Raw genomic sequence first — 16908 nt, forward strand, 5'->3', positions numbered from 1 at the left:
TGGATCCAGAGTGCTTTTGGGATCACTGGGAGATGCCTGGCCCTGTTCTAAACTTACTGCATTGGTAGTTTCAGGATTGAATCTGTGATCACGAGATGTTCCCCAGTGAAACTGAGGTGCTCCCAAGCTTGAGAATCCTGGGTATCCAATCTCCTGAGGAGAAGAATTGGGCTCAAGTGGCTTGAGAGAAGTTTCTTGTCAGAGGAACCTTGTTACCTTGAGAGGAAACAATTAGACTGGCATGGGATGGAGGGGGCCCTTAGGGAAGAGGAAGCATTTCCTGCCCCTGGGCCAGGAGGCCAGCATGAGTCAACCTTGCCCCTCTGTCTGGCCTCCTGTGTTGAGGAGGCCTGGGAAGACAGATCAGGGAGAGGAGATGGGCCCCCAGGTAAGCTGTGGCCAGCTTCAGGCCATTGCGTCCACCTGCCGACACCACATGTGGAGGTCAGAGAGCACCCAGGAGCAAGTGCCAGCTCTCCCATCCCAATAGCAGCCAGAAGTGCCATGGCCCTGGCTGCCCTGACTCTGTCCTTGTGTGACATGAAGCACAGTCACATCATGCTTTAAAAGAGATTCTGTCTTACCTCTCAGCCAGCACGAGCAGTGTCCTATCCCCTTAATACAGTGGTTCTCAGAGTGGGATCACCAGAGCAGGATAATCAGCATCCCCTTAGAACTTGTTAGAAAAGCAAATCCTGGGGCCTCACTCCACACCTATAAAACTGGAATTCTGGGGACAGGGTTCAGCAGGCTCTGATGTGACAGTCCTTCCAGTTGATCCTGATATATGCTAAAGTTGAGAACCACCAACTCAGAGGAGATGGTTTTGTGGAGCAAATAAATGGACTGTAGGAAAGGCCACATCCAGCTAACTCTGTCCAGAAGCACATTCCAGGCAACCTGTCCCTTGTCTTTTTGCCCTGAGTCACACGGGCCAATAATGACTTCAGGAGGTCACGCAAACCTCCTTCCTGCCCCAGGACCTTTGCACTTGCAGGGCTGTAACCAGCAGCACTCACAGGCTGGCTGCTTCTCGTCCATGATGTCTGACTTAGCCCATGTCAATCCTGGGAGGGGCCCTCACGCAGTACCCTGTATAATAACAGCCCTCGCCACCCCCACAGTGACTCTATTTCCTTGCAGCACTTTCCACTTCTGAATCATTTCTCATTTGTTTAATTCTTATCATCCATCTCCCCTTCTCTGGAAGATATAAGCTCCATTAAAGCAGGTGCTGGGTTCTTTGTTGCCGCTGTATCACTAGTATCTCGGACTGTGCCGAGCACGCAGTAGGTACTCAAACGGTAAGTGAGTGAGTGATGTTCCTTGAGGGCAGGCACGGGTTCTCCCTGGGCTCTTGATGAGGGCTCCAAGTGCCTCTCTTATTTTATTTTTACTTTTTGAGACTGGGTCTCGCTCTGTTGCTCCGGCTAGAGTGCAGTGGCCCAATCATAGCTCACAGCAACCTCAAACTTCTGGCCTCAAGAGATCCTCTCGCCTTGGCCTCCCAAAGTGCTAGGATTAGAGGTGTGAGCCACCATGCCCAGCCCAAAAGCCTGTTCTAGTACTGACTCCTTCTCCCACGCCACCACCCCCAGAACCCAAGCTTGGCATTTTCTCTTCTGAGAAGGCACAGCCACTGTACTTGGCCTAGTGCGTGACCTCTGTAACTAAGGGAGAGGCTCAGTCCTTGCATCACCTCTGAGAAGCAGGGCCTCAGAGACCAGGAGGCCCCCACAGCTTGTGTCCCTGGCCCTTCCCCTCCATATCTTGGATGAGATTTGTCATTCCAACCCCAGCCTTCCCCTGCCCATTTGTGAGGCCAGGCAGAGCTGCTAAGGCAACAGTTGGGCCCAGGTTTTACTGAAAACCAGAGTCCGACCAATGGCGGACATCACCATGTTATCCCTGCTGGTCAGCTATTCATGGAGCCATCTCTGGTTTCCCAGAGGCCATTTGTGGTTGTCTCAGCAGCGTGTTGGGAAATGGAGTGTGAGCGCGGTAACCTGTGCTCCTTCTGGAAGAGCGGCCTGTGAGGGGTAGGAGAAAAAGAGGAGCAGAAGTAGCCAGACACTGAGCGGAAGCTGGGACGTCCCTCAGTCCCCCTGCTGATCTTGCCCTGTCCAGCAGGCAGAATGAACTTTGGAGCCATGATGACCAAGCCCCCTCTGGCCTGGCAGGGAGCACAGGCAGTGCCATCCTGCCCAGGCCATTCTGCCCATGGCCACAAGGCTCAGTGGGTGCTAACCCCAAATGGCCACTAGGCTGCAGCGGGTTTGTGGCCTTAGCCCTCCGGTCCTCCCAGGCCAGCGCGAGGTACCGGAGCGCGTGACGCTCAGGCGGTTGCAATTCCGCCCGTGATCACCGGGGGGCGCCAGGGCATCCGGCTGGCAGAAGCCGGGATTCACCAGGTTATTCCGGGGCGGAGCGGGGATCCGGTGAGCGGCAGTGGGCATCGGAGGGCCGTGCAGGTGTCTGCCCTGGGCTGGACCTGTCCTCTGGGGATGTTCCGTTCTGCCCTTCTTGTCCACGGTCCGTTCCTGACGGCGCCGGGCAGAGCAGGACTGTCGGCCTGGCTGGCTCTTGGTCCCCGAAGCGTTTTGTGCTCAGATGGGAAGGCTCCACGGGAGACTAAGGGACCTCTCTGAAGAGTGTGGATCCACAAGTCATTGGAACCTGAAGTGGGTGCTGGCTGCAATCAGTGGTATGGGTGAGAGTTGCTGAGAGAGCAGAGTAGGAAATGGAATATAAGGAGGAAAGTGTTTAAATATTTCAAATGTCCCTTTAGGAGGCACCCCTGGAGCCTCACACCAGCCTTGCACACAGCTCCCCACCTTCTCCACACCTTCCCACCCTCACCTGCACGTCCTTACCTGGAACAACAGCTGACGTCGCCTGGGCGCTTATGCTGTGCACCCTCAGTGTCATGCGCTTTCACAGTTATCTGCTTTCATCCTCACAACACGCCCTTGAGGGAGGTGGCATCATTGTGCCCATTTTACAGACGAATAAACTGAGGCTGAGAGAGGTTTAGTGACTTGTTCAGGTCACACAGGCAGTGAGTGGTACAACCAGACTTGGAACCCTGACTAATACAGAAGACCCGAACCAGAGTATTGAACAATCTGACCTAAGCGACATTTAGAGAACATTCCACCCAGCCGCGGCAGAATACGCATTCTTTTCAAATGTACATGGAACATGCACCATTCACCTCAATAAAAGGATCAAAATTATTTTTAAACATGATTGACAAAACAGAACATTTTGTAGAAGAGCCAGAAATTAAAAAATCCCAGAACACAAAAGCAAAGACACTAAAAGAGTATATAAGTGAAAAATTGAGAGAGAAGAAACCATAACAGGAAGTACAATGCCTAGGAGAAGTTCCAGAGAAAACAGAGGAAATCAGGAGCTGGGGTGTGAGAATAAAGAAATAAAAGAACAAGTTTCCAGAAGAAAGTATTCAGATTCACAATCTCACAGGATGAATGAAAACCCAGGATTAGATTCATTCTCATGAAATTTCAAATTGCCAAGGAGAAAATCATGAAAGCTTCTAGAGGAGAAAAATAATTCACCTGCAAAAGAACTAACTGGCAACATACTTCTCATTTGCCACAGCAGATGTTAAAAAAGACAACAGAACAAAACTATTTAAAAGTGACAGTAAAATTGGCCAGGTGCCGAGGCTCACGCCTGTAATCCCAGCACTCTGGGAGGCTAAGGCAGGTGGATCGTTTGAGCTCAGGAGTTCGAGACCAGCCTGAGCAACAGCGAGACCCCGTCTCTACTAAAAATAGAAAGAACTTATATGGACAACTAAAAATATAGAAAAATACAGAAAAAATTAGCCGAGTATGGTGGCGCATGCCTATAGTCCCAGCTGCTCGGGAGGCTGAGGCAGGAGGATTGCTTGAGCCCAGGAGTTTGAGGTTGCTGTGAGCTAGGCTGACGCCACGGCACTCTAGCCTGGGCAACAGAGTGAGACTCTGTCTCAAAAAAAAAAAAAAAAGTGACAGAAAAATACAGGCTTTTTAGGCATGCAAGGACTCAGAAACTAGCTCCCTGAAAAAACTACCTGTCCTGAAAAAATTACTGAGATGAGGGCATGGTAGCCCATGATAGTGTACTCCAGTAAATTAAAATGGAATCCAAGGAGCAAAATGTGGAACCCCAGAAACAGGGGAATTAACCCAGGAGTTCAATGAAAAGAAAACCTAGGATAAAGATAACAGCTTTGCAGCAACTGCCCCAAAATAACAGGTCAGAAAGAAGAAAGGAATAGGTTCCATTCAACAGCTAGTGTATTACAACGGGGAAAGACCTTAGTAATAAGAAGATAACATGTTTCTTTCTTTCTTTCTTTCTTTTTTTTTTTTTGAGACCGTCTGGCTAATGTGCTGTGGTGTCAGCCTGGCTCACAGCAACCTCCAACTCCTGGGCTCAAGCGATTCTTCTGCCTCAGCCTCCTGAGTAGCTGAGACTACAGGCATGCGCCACCATGCCCGGCTCATTTTTTCTATTTTTAGTAGAGACGGGGTCTCGCTCTTGCTCAGGCTGGTCTGGAACTCCTGAGCTCAAATGATCCGCCCGCCTCAGCCTCCCAGAGTGCTAGGATTACAGGCGTGAGCCACTGTGCCCAGCCAACATGTTTCTTAATAAGGGGGAGAAAAAAGGCAATTAAAACTCCCAGGGGAAAAAAATCTAATATTATCAAGTCTTAAAGTGCAAACTCAAATCTGGCATTATTTTAAATAATTATTATTTAAGAGAGAATTCATTTTATCTTGACACTTAGAATATTTCTTTTTGAGCAACATAGGTTTATTGACATAGGATTATATTTTTGAGTCCAATCACTGCAGGTTTAAAGTGAAGAATACTTATGTAACTATAAAATTGTGAACTTTATTGGTTTCTTCCTCCTCCCATTTATGAAGGTTTATATTTTATATATTACTAATTATATTTTAGATATATTATTAACTTAAAGGCATATTGGCTTTGCTTGAGCAAAAGATCATTTGGACCCAGAAAGCTTATTCTAAAGGCAGCTTTCGAAAAGTAAAATTCCTAGGGCCTGCCTTCCCGAACCTTTTGGACAGAGGCAGAGTCTTCTGCAGAGGGCTATTTGGAAGAAAAAAAAGACAAAGCAAAAAAAGAAAAGTAAAATTCCAGGGCAGTGCTCAGATTTTAACGTGCACGTCTCCATCTCTGCAATGTGCTCGCTTCTGCCCGAGTTCTGCTTCAGTCTGAAGTGCCAGTTGGTGGCAAGATGGCAGCCAGAGCCCCGTGTCCATGTCCTCCCAGGGGCAAGGCCAGCGGAAAGGGAATGTGCTTTCAATTACATCTCATTAGTCCTGACTGGATTCCAGGACTTGTGTCTACCACCATGGCCCAGGAAATGCAGTACTCAGGCTGGCCAGGCCTGGTCACATGCCTACCCCGAGGGCGTGTGCAGTCAGTGCCACCTGAAGTACGTGGCTTCTGTTTTTGGAAACAATCTCTAGCCTAAGCATGAGACAACTGTAGTCACATATAAGAAAAAATGTAGATGTTATAAATCTTGACAATGTAAACATAAAATATAACTGAGAAGTAGGGGGGACGGGAGGATGGCACAGAGGTGCTCCTGTCCTCATCTGACCTGGTGAAGACTCAACATACCACGATCAGATGGCTTTTTTGGAAGACTTAAAGTCAAACAAGTAACTCCCAGGAAAACCAAAACCAAACCCAAACCAAAACTATTAGCCTTTGTTTTGCTGGGGAGTAGACCTGGGGGTGGCGAGACTCTTATTTTTGAATAATTCTATCCTGTACTAGTTGAATTGTTTTGAACACGTGAATGTTACTTTTATGTCTCAAAAGTTTTAAAAAAGGTTAAATGCTTATAAAAATGGAGAAGGGATTGGAATCCACCTGTCAATTTGGAGCTCAAATAAAAGTCACAGCCTGATTTTCTGGGTCAATTTTTTACTTGGCAACCTTAATCTGGCAGTAGATCTGTGTGTGTGAACATGGAAAGGCGCTCAAGATAGACCCTCAGGTGAAAAACACAGGCTTCAGAATGAAATACACACGTAGGAAAAAGTCAGAAATGCACAGCACATCACTACAGCGCCTTCGCTTTATGGGGCAGGCTTGAGGGCCATCAGGAACATTTTTATTTTGTACTTTTGTCGCTAAATGGTTTACATTAAGTTTTTTTAATCAGTCTGGAGACTAGTGTTAGAAAATTTGCTATTGCTACATTGAGATACAAAAAAGCAAGCCGGGCACAGTGCTGTGTTCCTGTAATCCTGGCTACTTGGGAGGCTGAGGCAGGAGGATCCCTTGAGCCTGGGAGTTTGAAACCAGCCCGGGCAACATAGGTGTTCCTGCACGCGGATGTGACCCTGCTTCTGGAAGGCTCCAGGGGATTTGGATTTTGCCACAGCTGAAAGCTGTCCAGGGTCCTGTGGGTTGCTTTGCATACTTTACTGAAATCAGAGCAGCTGCTGCAAGATCTTCTGGAAACTACCCTGGAGTCCTGCTCTGCCTGGACCACAGTGTGCTCCTATTCCCCTCGAAAACAGGCCCCTGCTCTCTGGCCCTCATGTCACTCGACTTCATGGGAGATGCCACAGTGGGCACTTGCTGAGGCTGCACAGCCTGGAGAGTGGACAAAGCAGCTGTGAGTGGGAAGAACGGGCCCTTCTGCTTGGTGCTGCCAGACATAAAACCAAAATCTTCACAGAGGGTATTGCTAGAAAGGGGCAGCTGTGAATCATTATCTACCCAAATACATGAGTTAATATTTGTGCCTAGCAGATGGTCAACTGCTACAAAAATGATTACATTAAATCCGTTTTAAATTTTCCTACAATAAACATGTATTACTTAGATAATTAATAAAAGTAATTTGTAAAAGGCTTCTGGCTCCATTAAAGTCAACCGAAAGGCCGGGCGCGGTGGCTCACGCCTGTAATCCTAGCTCTGGGAGGCCGAGGCGGGTGGATCGCTCGAGGTCAGGAGTTCGAGACCAGCCTGAGCAAGAGTGAGACCCCGTCTCTACCAAAAATAGAAAGAAATTATCTGGCCAACTAAAAATATATATACAAAAAAATTAGCCGGGCATGGTGGCTCATGCCTGTAGTCCCAGCTACTCGGGAGGCTGAGGCAGTAGGATCGCTTAAGCCCAGGAGTCTGAGGTTGCTGTGAGCTAGGCTGATGCCACGGCACTCACTCTAGCCTGGGCAACAAAGTGAGACTCTGTCTCAAAAAAAAAAAAAAAAAAAAAAAAAAAAAAAAAAAAAAAAAGTCAACCGAAAAAGAGGCCTTTTTGGAAACTCAACAAGATTTGATGGCTAATGACCCAGGGAACTCAGCCAGAGATGACCTCGAAGTGCCAAGGGCAGGGCATGGCTGACCATGAGAAAGTGAACCCACAGGGTGTTCTAGGCAGCGCCAGGAGGGCCGAGTTTGTAGAAGTGATGGGAACACACCTTTCTCAAACTGGGTTCACACAAAGAGCCCAAAAACAATGACCTGATTTTCTGAGTCAAGACCTTTATTTGGCAAACAAAGTTCCTTCTGATAATGCAGCCACGTGACAGGAGCAAACAGGTGCCCAGCACCCAACTTCCAAGAGCATCTCTGGCCAGAAGGTAAAAGGCCAAGGAGCCCTCTTCCTCTTCGGCTGCTTTAGTGGCACGAAGGAGACAGCACGTGCAAGGCTGACCACGGGGCCACAAAGCTCCTCCGAGATGTTCCTGAGTCTGCAGAGCAGCAGCAGGAACTGGACCTGGAGGCCGGCAACCTTGCAGCCCTGGGCAGTGGGCTGCAGAGAAGGGGACAGGAAGGAGGGACCCCAGAGGCCAAGGCTCCGAGGGGCTGTGGTCTTGGATCCCAGCTCCCCTGGGCGGGGGCTCCAGGCGTGGGCCCAGTTCAGAGTCGCAGGCTGGCTCCATCCCCTCTGAAGCCCTGCGCTGGCCCAGCTAGGAGAGGTAGCCACTCACCGAAAGGGGCTGTCATCGTCCCTCAAAATGGGCTGTGATTTGTTCCAAAGTCTTTCCTTTGGTTTCAGGGACACAAAACAAGCTGAAAAGGACGCCGAGGATGCAGAAGGCAGAAGTGAGCCAGAAGGCTCCGTAGGGCCTGAGGACGTCCTGCACAGAGAGGAAGGGCCATGGTGTGCAGCGGGTCAGGAGGCCCCCACGTGGTCGAGCCGAGACAGCTCCTGCCACTGGGCAGTGTCCTCGCCCCAGGCTGCCCTGTGGCCACGCCTACTCTGTGTCCACACAGTTCTGGGATGTGGACAGTCTGGCTGCCTGGCTGAGCACTGTTGATGTCATGTGGCTTGGCAAACAGGCCACAGCCCCACGGGCAGAGACCCGCTATCAAGTGACAGCTGGGTTCCCTCTCCTGCGTCTGCCTTTAGATGCACCCTCCATGCTCAGCTGCGGCCCCGCCCTGAGGCCCCTGGGCCCAGTGGACTCTCTTCATGGTGTGGTGGGAATGGGTGAGCCATCAGCAGGGTGAGCACAGGGGGACATGGGGGACACAGGGGGACACCTGTGGCACACTGGCATGGAGGGAGGAGTGAGCAGTCTCCCTCACTCAGAGCCTGCCTCCCCCAGTGCTTCCGCCATGACCTCCTGGGTGCCAGAACCAAAGGCCCCTCCCTCCTTGGTTCCTTATCCTCTGGGACCTGGTGACCCCTCCCTTCCTCTTCGAGGCCTTCTCTCAGCCTCTTTGACACTTGTCCCCCAGGTTACTGTTATGTCCTTTGTCACCTCCTTCTTGGCTTCTTTTCCTCCCTTCCTTGCTGTATATTCCCTCCCAGGCCCCAGCAAAGCATCTCCATGCCCAGCCTCTGCCCGGGCCCCCACGAGGTGCTCCTGGGGCGGCCCAGGCTCCCCGCAGACTCCAGGCCGGCCCTGGCCGTCCACACCCCCCACTGACCTGCCTCCCCACGGCCCGGCCCAGCCCCCTGGGGTCATCCTCCACCCTGCCTTCCCAGCCCTCGTCATAAAGGGGACCCTGTCCATCTCATCTGCTGTCCCTGGTGCCTTGAACAAGCCTGGACATGTTAGGAGCCAGGAAAGCTGCAGGGAAGGGCTGACTGGACAAATGACTTGGTCATCAGCTCCAAACCACCTCTCTGTTGGCTGGGAAGCCCCAGGGCAGAGACCACATCTGCCCAGTCCATGCACGAAGAGGTGGCAAAATGACGACTTGAACTGATGCTTCCAGCAACCTAAGGGCAAGCTGCCGTTAGTCCCCTCCAGGAAGCTGGTCCAGAGAAGGCAGCATCACACCCAAGGCCACACAGCAAGGAAGTGGCCAAGGCGGGGCTGGGGCCCAGTCCTGGCGACTCTTCCCACACAGACCTCGGGGGGTCATGCACCCGTGTTCCCGACGTTCATTGACTAGACAGAATGAAGACTCTAGTGGGGTCACAGCCTGGGTTCCCCACCTGCCCCGCCCCTGACCAAGACAGCTGGCATCCCGGGGTCGGGGGGCAGCCTACACGCAACGCCACTGACCCCGAGTCATTTGCAGTAAGAGTAAGCTTCTCTGCTGACTGCATGATGGGGAAGGCCACAGGGCCTGCACTCACCATGAGGCTGCTGAACTCTTTTGTCACCAGGAAGGCCATGAGCCAATTGGTGAGGACACAGACGCCCGTAGCCACACCCTTGACGTGCAGAGGGAAGATCTCTGACATGAGGAGCCAGGGGATGGGCCCCCAGCCCATAGCGAAGCCTACAGGAGCAAGACAGCTGTCAGAGCCCACGGCTGCTGGGCTCCTCAGCTTGCCGCAGGGCCACAGAGACCCAGCTTCCTGGCCTGCGGGTCCTGGGTCCCCGTCTGGTCCCACCAGCTCTGCAACTTTTGCTGTGAGGCCTTAGGCCACCCTCTTCCCTTCTGGGCACAGGCTTTGTCTAAGACGGGTAGCGATGGGCCTGCTCAGAGGGTTGCTGTGCAGATTAACTGAAGAGAACGTGGAAGGGCTTGGTTCAGCATCTGGCACGTGGTCAGAGCTATGAACAGAGGTTGAGATCTAGGGGACAGAGAGGTGAGGCCGGGCAAGACTGGACTTGCTGAGAGCTGCAGGAAGCCGGTGGAGCAGAGCTGGGGGCTGACAGGGACTGTCCCCTCACGCAGCCTCCTCCGGGCCCTGTCTTACCAGCAATGAAGAGGCACATGCTGCCCACAGCCAACCAGGCCAGCCCCACGCTGGTGTTTATGGGCTCTGTGTAGACAGGTGCCAAGAAGGCCACGTGTGAGGAGTTGCTGGGGCCACCCTCGGTCAGCTTGAAGTAGGCGCCGAAGGCACTCGTGCTGAACACCATGACCACACCTGCGGGCGGAGGAGTGGCTCATGGTGCGGTGCGGCCACAGCAGCCTGGCCAGGGCGCCGCACAGGGGCAGGCCCGGCTCCTTGACAGCAGCCAGCTCGGCATTCCGGCACCTCGGCGCCAGGGGCCCTGACTGGGCGGTACCCACCCCACATGACCCTCAGACCTCAGCAAACTTCAGGAAGTTCCTGGAGCAAACCCTCCTCTGGGAACCAAGTGTCCATGGGCCGCAGCTCCTGCCAGGGGCCTCGCGTGGACCATCTCCCACTCCTCACAATAGCAACAAGGGAGGCGCAGCCATTGTCCCCGTTTCACAGATGGGGAAACCGAGGCTCAGAGAGGTAAAGTTGCTTGCCCACAAGGACCACAAGCTTGAGTCACTTCACCTCCCCGGCCCTCAGTTTCCCCATCATGGCGTCTCCTTGTAGGTTCACTGCAGAGGTTAGAGGCGTGACGCAGTGATGCTGTGAGCACAGGGACGGCCTGGGGGGAGTGCTCGGTGAAGAGCTGCTGTCAAATCACGGCCTCGTTAGTCCATGACATTTATCCTCACGAATGCTCAGCTGTCCTCCTCCTCCTCCCTCATCGTGGGAGCCCGGCCCAGGGCACTCCACTTGCGCAGAGTGGCGCTCTCACCTGACAAGACCAGGAGCAGCCTCCGCCCTGCCCTGTCCATGATGAGGGCGGCCACAGCTGTAAACAGCACCTGGATGACACCCACGACGACTGAGGCCAGGCTGCTGTCCTAAGGGAGATGGGATGGCGAGGCTGGGCAGGCGGGCCAGCCAGAGGGACGGGTCCCTCCCTCTCCAGCCTGTGCTGGGTGACTGGGAAGCCCCACCTGCGGGGCAGCTGCATGGGGAAGGCCAGACAAAGGCCCCTTTACCTTGAACTTGGCCTTCTCAAAGATAGTCTCTGCATAGAACATGACAGCGTTGACCCCCGACAGCTGCTGGAAGGCCATCAGTGAGATGCCGATGACGAAGGGCTTGTAGACGCCAGGCTGCCTCAGCAGGGCCAGGTGGAAGCCCTGCTGCGACACAGACCTGCTGTCAGTGCTTCTCCCTCCCCTCCCGGGGGGCATCCTCCTTGGCCCACTGTCCCAAGGCCTGGGCAGTGAGGCTCAGCTTCTTGTCCCAGCCCCACCTGTGGCCTCAGGGGTGCAACCAAGTCACCACGTCACTGCAGCCTCCCCACAGCTCTGACTGACCAGCTGGCAGAGCCACAGAGATTACCTGGGCGACGGGCAAGCCAGTCCAGGAGTCCCAACCGCCTCCAGCACGTCCAGCGCTCAGCTCAGGCCCTGAGCTGCACCTCCCACAGCCCTCACCACCACCATGAGGCACATGCTACGACTCCCATCTTATGAAAGAAACTCAGGCTTAAAGATGGGACGGTCACACCGCAGGTAAGGGGCAGAGCGGGTGGTTCAAACTCCAGTCTGTCTGACTCCAAAACCTGGACTCAGCCTTCTGCCCTGCCCTGCAGTTCCCCAGCTAAGTCCAAATCCTCCGCACCTGTATTTCCCTCCGACCAGCCCAGCCATTTCTCCCTGGGACAGTGAGGGCGGTCAAGGCTCAGGCTTTTCTGGTGACCTCCCTGCCTAGGCCCTACGCCCCCTCAGTGTGCGGCCTTGGGAGCAGGTTGTGCCGCCCTCCCCTGGCTGCTGTCCTCTCCGCAGCCCTGCCTCCCAGCCTCTCACCTGGTGCTCCCCGACGGGGGGCTCTTCCCAGCCCTGCTCAGAGCCCCACAGGAACTGCAGGGCGGCCACGGCCTCCTGGTGCCTGTGCTGAGTCAGCAGGAAGCGGGGGGTCTCAGGCATCCAGCACATGAGCAGCAGCATGAGGGAGGGGGGCACACAGCCCAGCACGGCCAGCCAGCGCCACTCCAGGACCCAGCCTGGTTGGGGAGCAGGCGTCAGAGCCAGCCCGGACCACCCTTGGGCAGCACCTGCCCCACTCTTGCCAGCCCCAGGGACTCAGCTGCAAGAGTGGGGACCTCACTACCTTTGCACAGCTACTTTCATGTTTGTTATTGACATCGTCATTATTACTGGTCCCGAAGGTTGACGGCACAGGCCAACCACACCAGTTGTACGTCAAAATAAACATCACCACGCTACATCTGTCCAGTGAAATATTTCTGTAGCCATGAAACAGAACTAGTGGCTCACTACGTATAATACAGCACCATTTGAGTAATGAGGGAGGGAGCATAAATATGCACATTCCTCATACATGCACAGACCTTCTGGAAGGCTAGAAAGGACAGGCAATGCTTCCAGACAAGAAGGGGACAGAGGTTGGGGAGGCTTTTCACTGGACATGCTCCCTGCTCTGGCATGTTGAATCATTTGAATGTATTATCTATTAAAAGTATAAATGAAATTAAGGAGACTGTAGGATTTTGTTGTCTCAATCATGTATGAAGAACATAAATGCAGAATTATCTAGCCTTATATAAAGTCAAAGGCGCGAGCCTGTAGTCCCAGGTATGCCGGAGGCTGAGGTGGGAGGATCACTTGAGGCCAGGAGTTCGAGACCAGCCTGAGTGATACAGTGAGACCCCATCTCAAAGTAAAGAAATAAAGTCAAGGTTCTCTGAGAAAGGGACCCAGGAATAAATGAGCTTAGGGCACAGATTCTCTAGTTTTTGATTTTCCCTAAGCCCAAAGCTTACCTACCCCCAGTTCCCGGTGGAGAAACACTTCCGTGATACCCATGAAGTACCTGTGTTTCCTCTGTCCTGGGGGGTGCAGGTAAGTCATACCTGTTCCGTAAACCTAGCTGGTGGAGCATTATTGGTCCGATGTGAAGCAAATGTGTCACCACTGTGTCACTTTGTGGGGTTAACAGAGTGACCCTCCCCACCCCCCAGTGGATCAAAACTCACAGAAACTGATCAATGAGAGGCAGAAGCAACAAGTACTTAGAGATGAGATGACCGTAATGCTACAGACGATCGACACCCAAGTATCTGTCCCCAAACCACATATGTCAATGTCTGTGTATGGTGAGGCTCTGGCTCACTGCAGGGCTCCTGGGGCAGCCAGACCGCTGGCAGGATTCTGAATTAGTTAGGATGGTAAGTGGGTTAACAATGAAAGACCAAGGACAGAATCTCATCTATGCTGAAGATCCAGAGGGCACATGCCCCAGGCCAGGCCACAGCTCTGGAGGCCCCTGAGCCCACCGAGGTCCCCACCCTGATCCCCACAGTTCTCAAGCCATTCCTGACAATTCTCATTTGGGACCTGCTGCCAGGCACTTTTCATCCCCCTACAGCCCTGGACTACGTGGGGTTATCTCCATTTAAAGACACAAACTGAGGCTCTCAGGGGCGGTGTGACTTGGCTAAGATCACACAGCAAGTAGCAGAGGCTGTCCCAAACCCAAGACCATCACGATGGAAGCCTGCCCGCTTCTGAAGGAGAACACATCTGCTTCCTGAAGCTTCCCGGTGCGGGCTCCAGCTCTGCCCGCTGGGCCCCCAAGAACTGGCCTCCCTCATGCTGCACTTCGCTGACAGGGTGAAACCAGCACTGACATTCTGAGGGAGACCCACTCAGCCCTTCAAGCTCCTGGGCTGAAGAGTTTTGCAGTGCCCCACCCACCCCTGCAAGCCTCTGGTTTGTCACTGCACAGTGAGGTACTGACCTAACCAGTCAGCCCTTCCCACACCCCTGGAGTGGCCTTTGGGAAGCCAAGGACATCACCTTCTCCAGCTCTCCTTAGAATATTACAAGGTCCCAGTGAGGCAGTCTGGATGTTGGCTCCTGGGGCACTGGCTGTGTGACGTCTGGCCAGTCCCCTGACCTCTCTGAACCTCAGTTTCTACTTCCACAAAATGGCCACATGGCCATGAACAGAGACCAAAAGAGATAATGACAACTATACCTGCCAGGTAGGCCAGGAGGATGCCTGTGACGACCATCAGCTGCACGCAGGAGCCCAGCATCCCCCGGACTGCTGGGTAGGCAATTTCGGAGATATAGACCTGCCGACAATTAAGATGAGACTTTAATTGGGGTCCAAGAGTTCTTAAAATTGAAAAGCCTCAGCCATTCAGAGCTAAGGAAAGTCCTGACTGGGGCTGCTGCAGGCCCTGCATCCCCCTAATTGAACTGCCTCAGATCAGCAGAGCCCTCCCCAGGTCCTCCCCGCAAATGATCCGTAGCAGGTGTTGAAAGGTTATTAAGGGTAGTGGCTGGCTGCTTTGTCTGTATGTGAGGGCGAGAGGAAGGCACAGAGCTTCCCAACCACCACTTAATGTGCACAAACACCCTTGATAAAGTGCAGATTCTGATGCAGTAGGTCTGGGGTGGGGCCCGATCCTGCCTTGCTAACCAGCTCCAGATGACAACCACTCTGCTGGCCCAGGGACCACACTCTGAGCAGTGCCCTTGGAGTGAGAAACAGGAACTCACCACCTCAATTGCTACCAGTGACTGCTACTGTTCCCTCCTTCTGGGCTCAGGGGCCACCAGGGCCTCACCCACGCTTCTAGGTTATTCTATGCCTTATGTCCGTAACTAAGATAGGTGCCCAGTAAAAAACCCAAAACATGAAATCCCCAGTTTCTTCCTCACCCTCTCCTGACTCAGCTGCGACTGCTTAGCAAGTGCAGGTGGGATGAGCGGCACAAAGGGACACACAGGGAGGGCCCTGAGCTGCTGCTTTCCACCCCCACCAGGCTGAGGTGTGGGTGGCTGGTGGCCCAAGCCCATGGGCAGTTGCAGTTCACCAGTCACCCAGCTGTCCCAGCTGCCAGAGTCCAAGTCCTTCTTGGAGCTGTCTCAGGGGCTGTATGTGCAAAGTCTCACAGAATCCTTGCCACCACCTCCTAAGGTAATGCCTTAATCCCCACTTTACCAGGAAAGAAACTGAGGCCCAGAGAGATGCTCTGTTCAGGTAAGTGGGAAAGCCAGAATTTGGCCCAGGTGCGTGGGGCCCCCAAGCGAACAGGCTGGGTCAGGAGAGGCTGAAGGAGAAGCCTTTGCCCCAGGACACATCAGAACAGGATTTTCCTGGTAACTGCAGCCTGTGATCTGAGACGGGGGGGGGGGGGGGGGGGGGGGGGGGGGGGGGGGGGCGTTAAAGCCATAATGCGAGGCTCCTGTTGACTACCCACGGGTGCCACCTTGTTTGAGAGGCACAGCTAAGGGGGACAAGCAACAGCTTCACCGCTGGCTAGTTGCGGACCCTGCCTGGGCAAAGTTTCTGTAACAGTTTCATCTGCGAGGCAGATAACAACCGCGGGCCTCAGGGGCCAATGTGAGGGTTGGGAGATAAAGCAGGTAGGGGGCATGGTGCCCGCACCCAGGAGGCCCAGCAGGCAGAGCCAGGCCCCCAGGTGTGGGAGCGGTTTGCCCCACTCCTCCTCGGTCTCAGGCCGCGAGGCAGGGGGGGCCGCTCACCGGGGCCACTAGCGAGGCAACGCCGCAGGCCAGGCCGGTGAGGAGACGGCCCCCGAGCAGCATCCACACGTCCTGGGCCGCGGTGATGACGGCAAAGCCGGCCACGAAGGGCACGGTGCAGAGCAGGAGGCTCAGCTTGCGTCCGGCGCAGTCCACGAGCCAGCCGCCCAGCACGCCCCCAGCCGCGGCGCCCAGGGTCACGATGGCCTGGGGGCGGGGAGACCGCGGGCTGAGGCGGGGCTCGGGGGCGCAGCCCACCTCGCCCTCCACCCACAGACCGCCCGCGGCCTCAGAGGGAAGGGCAGGGTGTTTCGGGCTGGCGGCCGGGGAGGGGCGACCTGGGCAGGGGGCCGGGACGGACGCGGCCGAGAGTGTCGGCTCCCGTCCCAAGGGGTGGCAGGGGGAAGGCTGCGGCGCCCATCCGAGCGATGCGCGCGAGGCTCCCAGGCCGGGCGGGGAGAGCCAGGGCCTCACCCCGAACCAGGAGGCGGCACTGTCGTCCAGGCGAGGGGCCGGGGGCGCGGCGCGCTGCAGGCTCGGGATGGCCGGGGAGCTGTAGCCGAGAGCGAAGCCGAAGCTGAGCGGGCCCAGGGCAGCGGCGAAGGCGGCGAGGAAGACACGGCGGCCTCGGGGAGCGCTGCGGGGACAGGGCGGTGGGTGAGCGGCGCCGGCAGGGGCGGCGCGGGAGGCCGAAGCCGCGTCCCAGGCCCGGGCCCCCTGGCGCTCACCTGCCGCTGGGCGGCCCCAGCAGCGGCTGGGCCTCCTCCTGGTCCTCAGGCGTCATGTCCGCGGCCAACGCCTGCTCAGCCGGCTTGGACGTCTGAACCGCCGCGGGTCCCGCGAGTTTGACCCGCACGGGCCTCTCACAGCACAGCCAGCGAATGAGCAGTGCGGGGGGGGGTGCTGGGGCGGGATCAGAACCGCGGGTTGTAGGAGCAGCCAATGGGAACGCAAGGCGGGGTTAGCGTCCGCACTAGGCCCCGCCCTTCAAATCAAAGCAGACCAATGGAAGCACAGAGTTAGTTGGCGAATCGAGGACAGAGCCGCCCAATGTAGAGGTGGGGCGGAGTTTGTGTCTGGGGAGCACAGCCATCCAATTGGAGTATGGTGCGAGCTCGTAGGCAGGGCCACAAAGCTGCCTCA

At 54.8% G+C, this 16908-nt stretch overlaps 1 protein-coding gene across 4 annotated transcripts; it reads right to left on the bottom strand.

Annotated features, from left to right (window-relative positions):
* Window positions 1-7534: 7534 nt before the first annotated feature.
* SLC2A8 (solute carrier family 2 member 8) lies at window positions 7535-16631 on the bottom strand. Of its 4 annotated transcripts, XM_045563390.1 has the most exons (11): window positions 16494-16631; window positions 16240-16402; window positions 15766-15972; window positions 14246-14345; window positions 12052-12248; window positions 11236-11382; window positions 10986-11094; window positions 10178-10351; window positions 9608-9753; window positions 8004-8153; window positions 7535-7825 (listed from the first exon to the last, which is right to left on the bottom strand). In XM_045563390.1, exons 1-10 carry the CDS (start codon window positions 16547-16549, stop codon window positions 8016-8018), a joined length of 1437 nt encoding a protein of 478 aa, XP_045419346.1. In that variant the 5' UTR covers window positions 16550-16631; the 3' UTR covers window positions 7535-7825; window positions 8004-8015. The 4 variants fall into 4 exon arrangements, with proteins under 4 accessions (XP_045419346.1, XP_045419347.1, XP_045419345.1 ...); XM_045563391.1 differs by having other exon boundaries at window positions 7535-8153; window positions 11236-11379; XM_045563389.1 differs by having other exon boundaries at window positions 7535-8153.
* Window positions 16632-16908: the final 277 nt, after the last annotated feature.

The sequence above is a fragment of the Lemur catta genome, chromosome 10 (assembly GCF_020740605.2).
Source record: "Lemur catta isolate mLemCat1 chromosome 10, mLemCat1.pri, whole genome shotgun sequence".
NCBI classification, from domain to species: Eukaryota; Metazoa; Chordata; class Mammalia; order Primates; family Lemuridae; genus Lemur; species Lemur catta.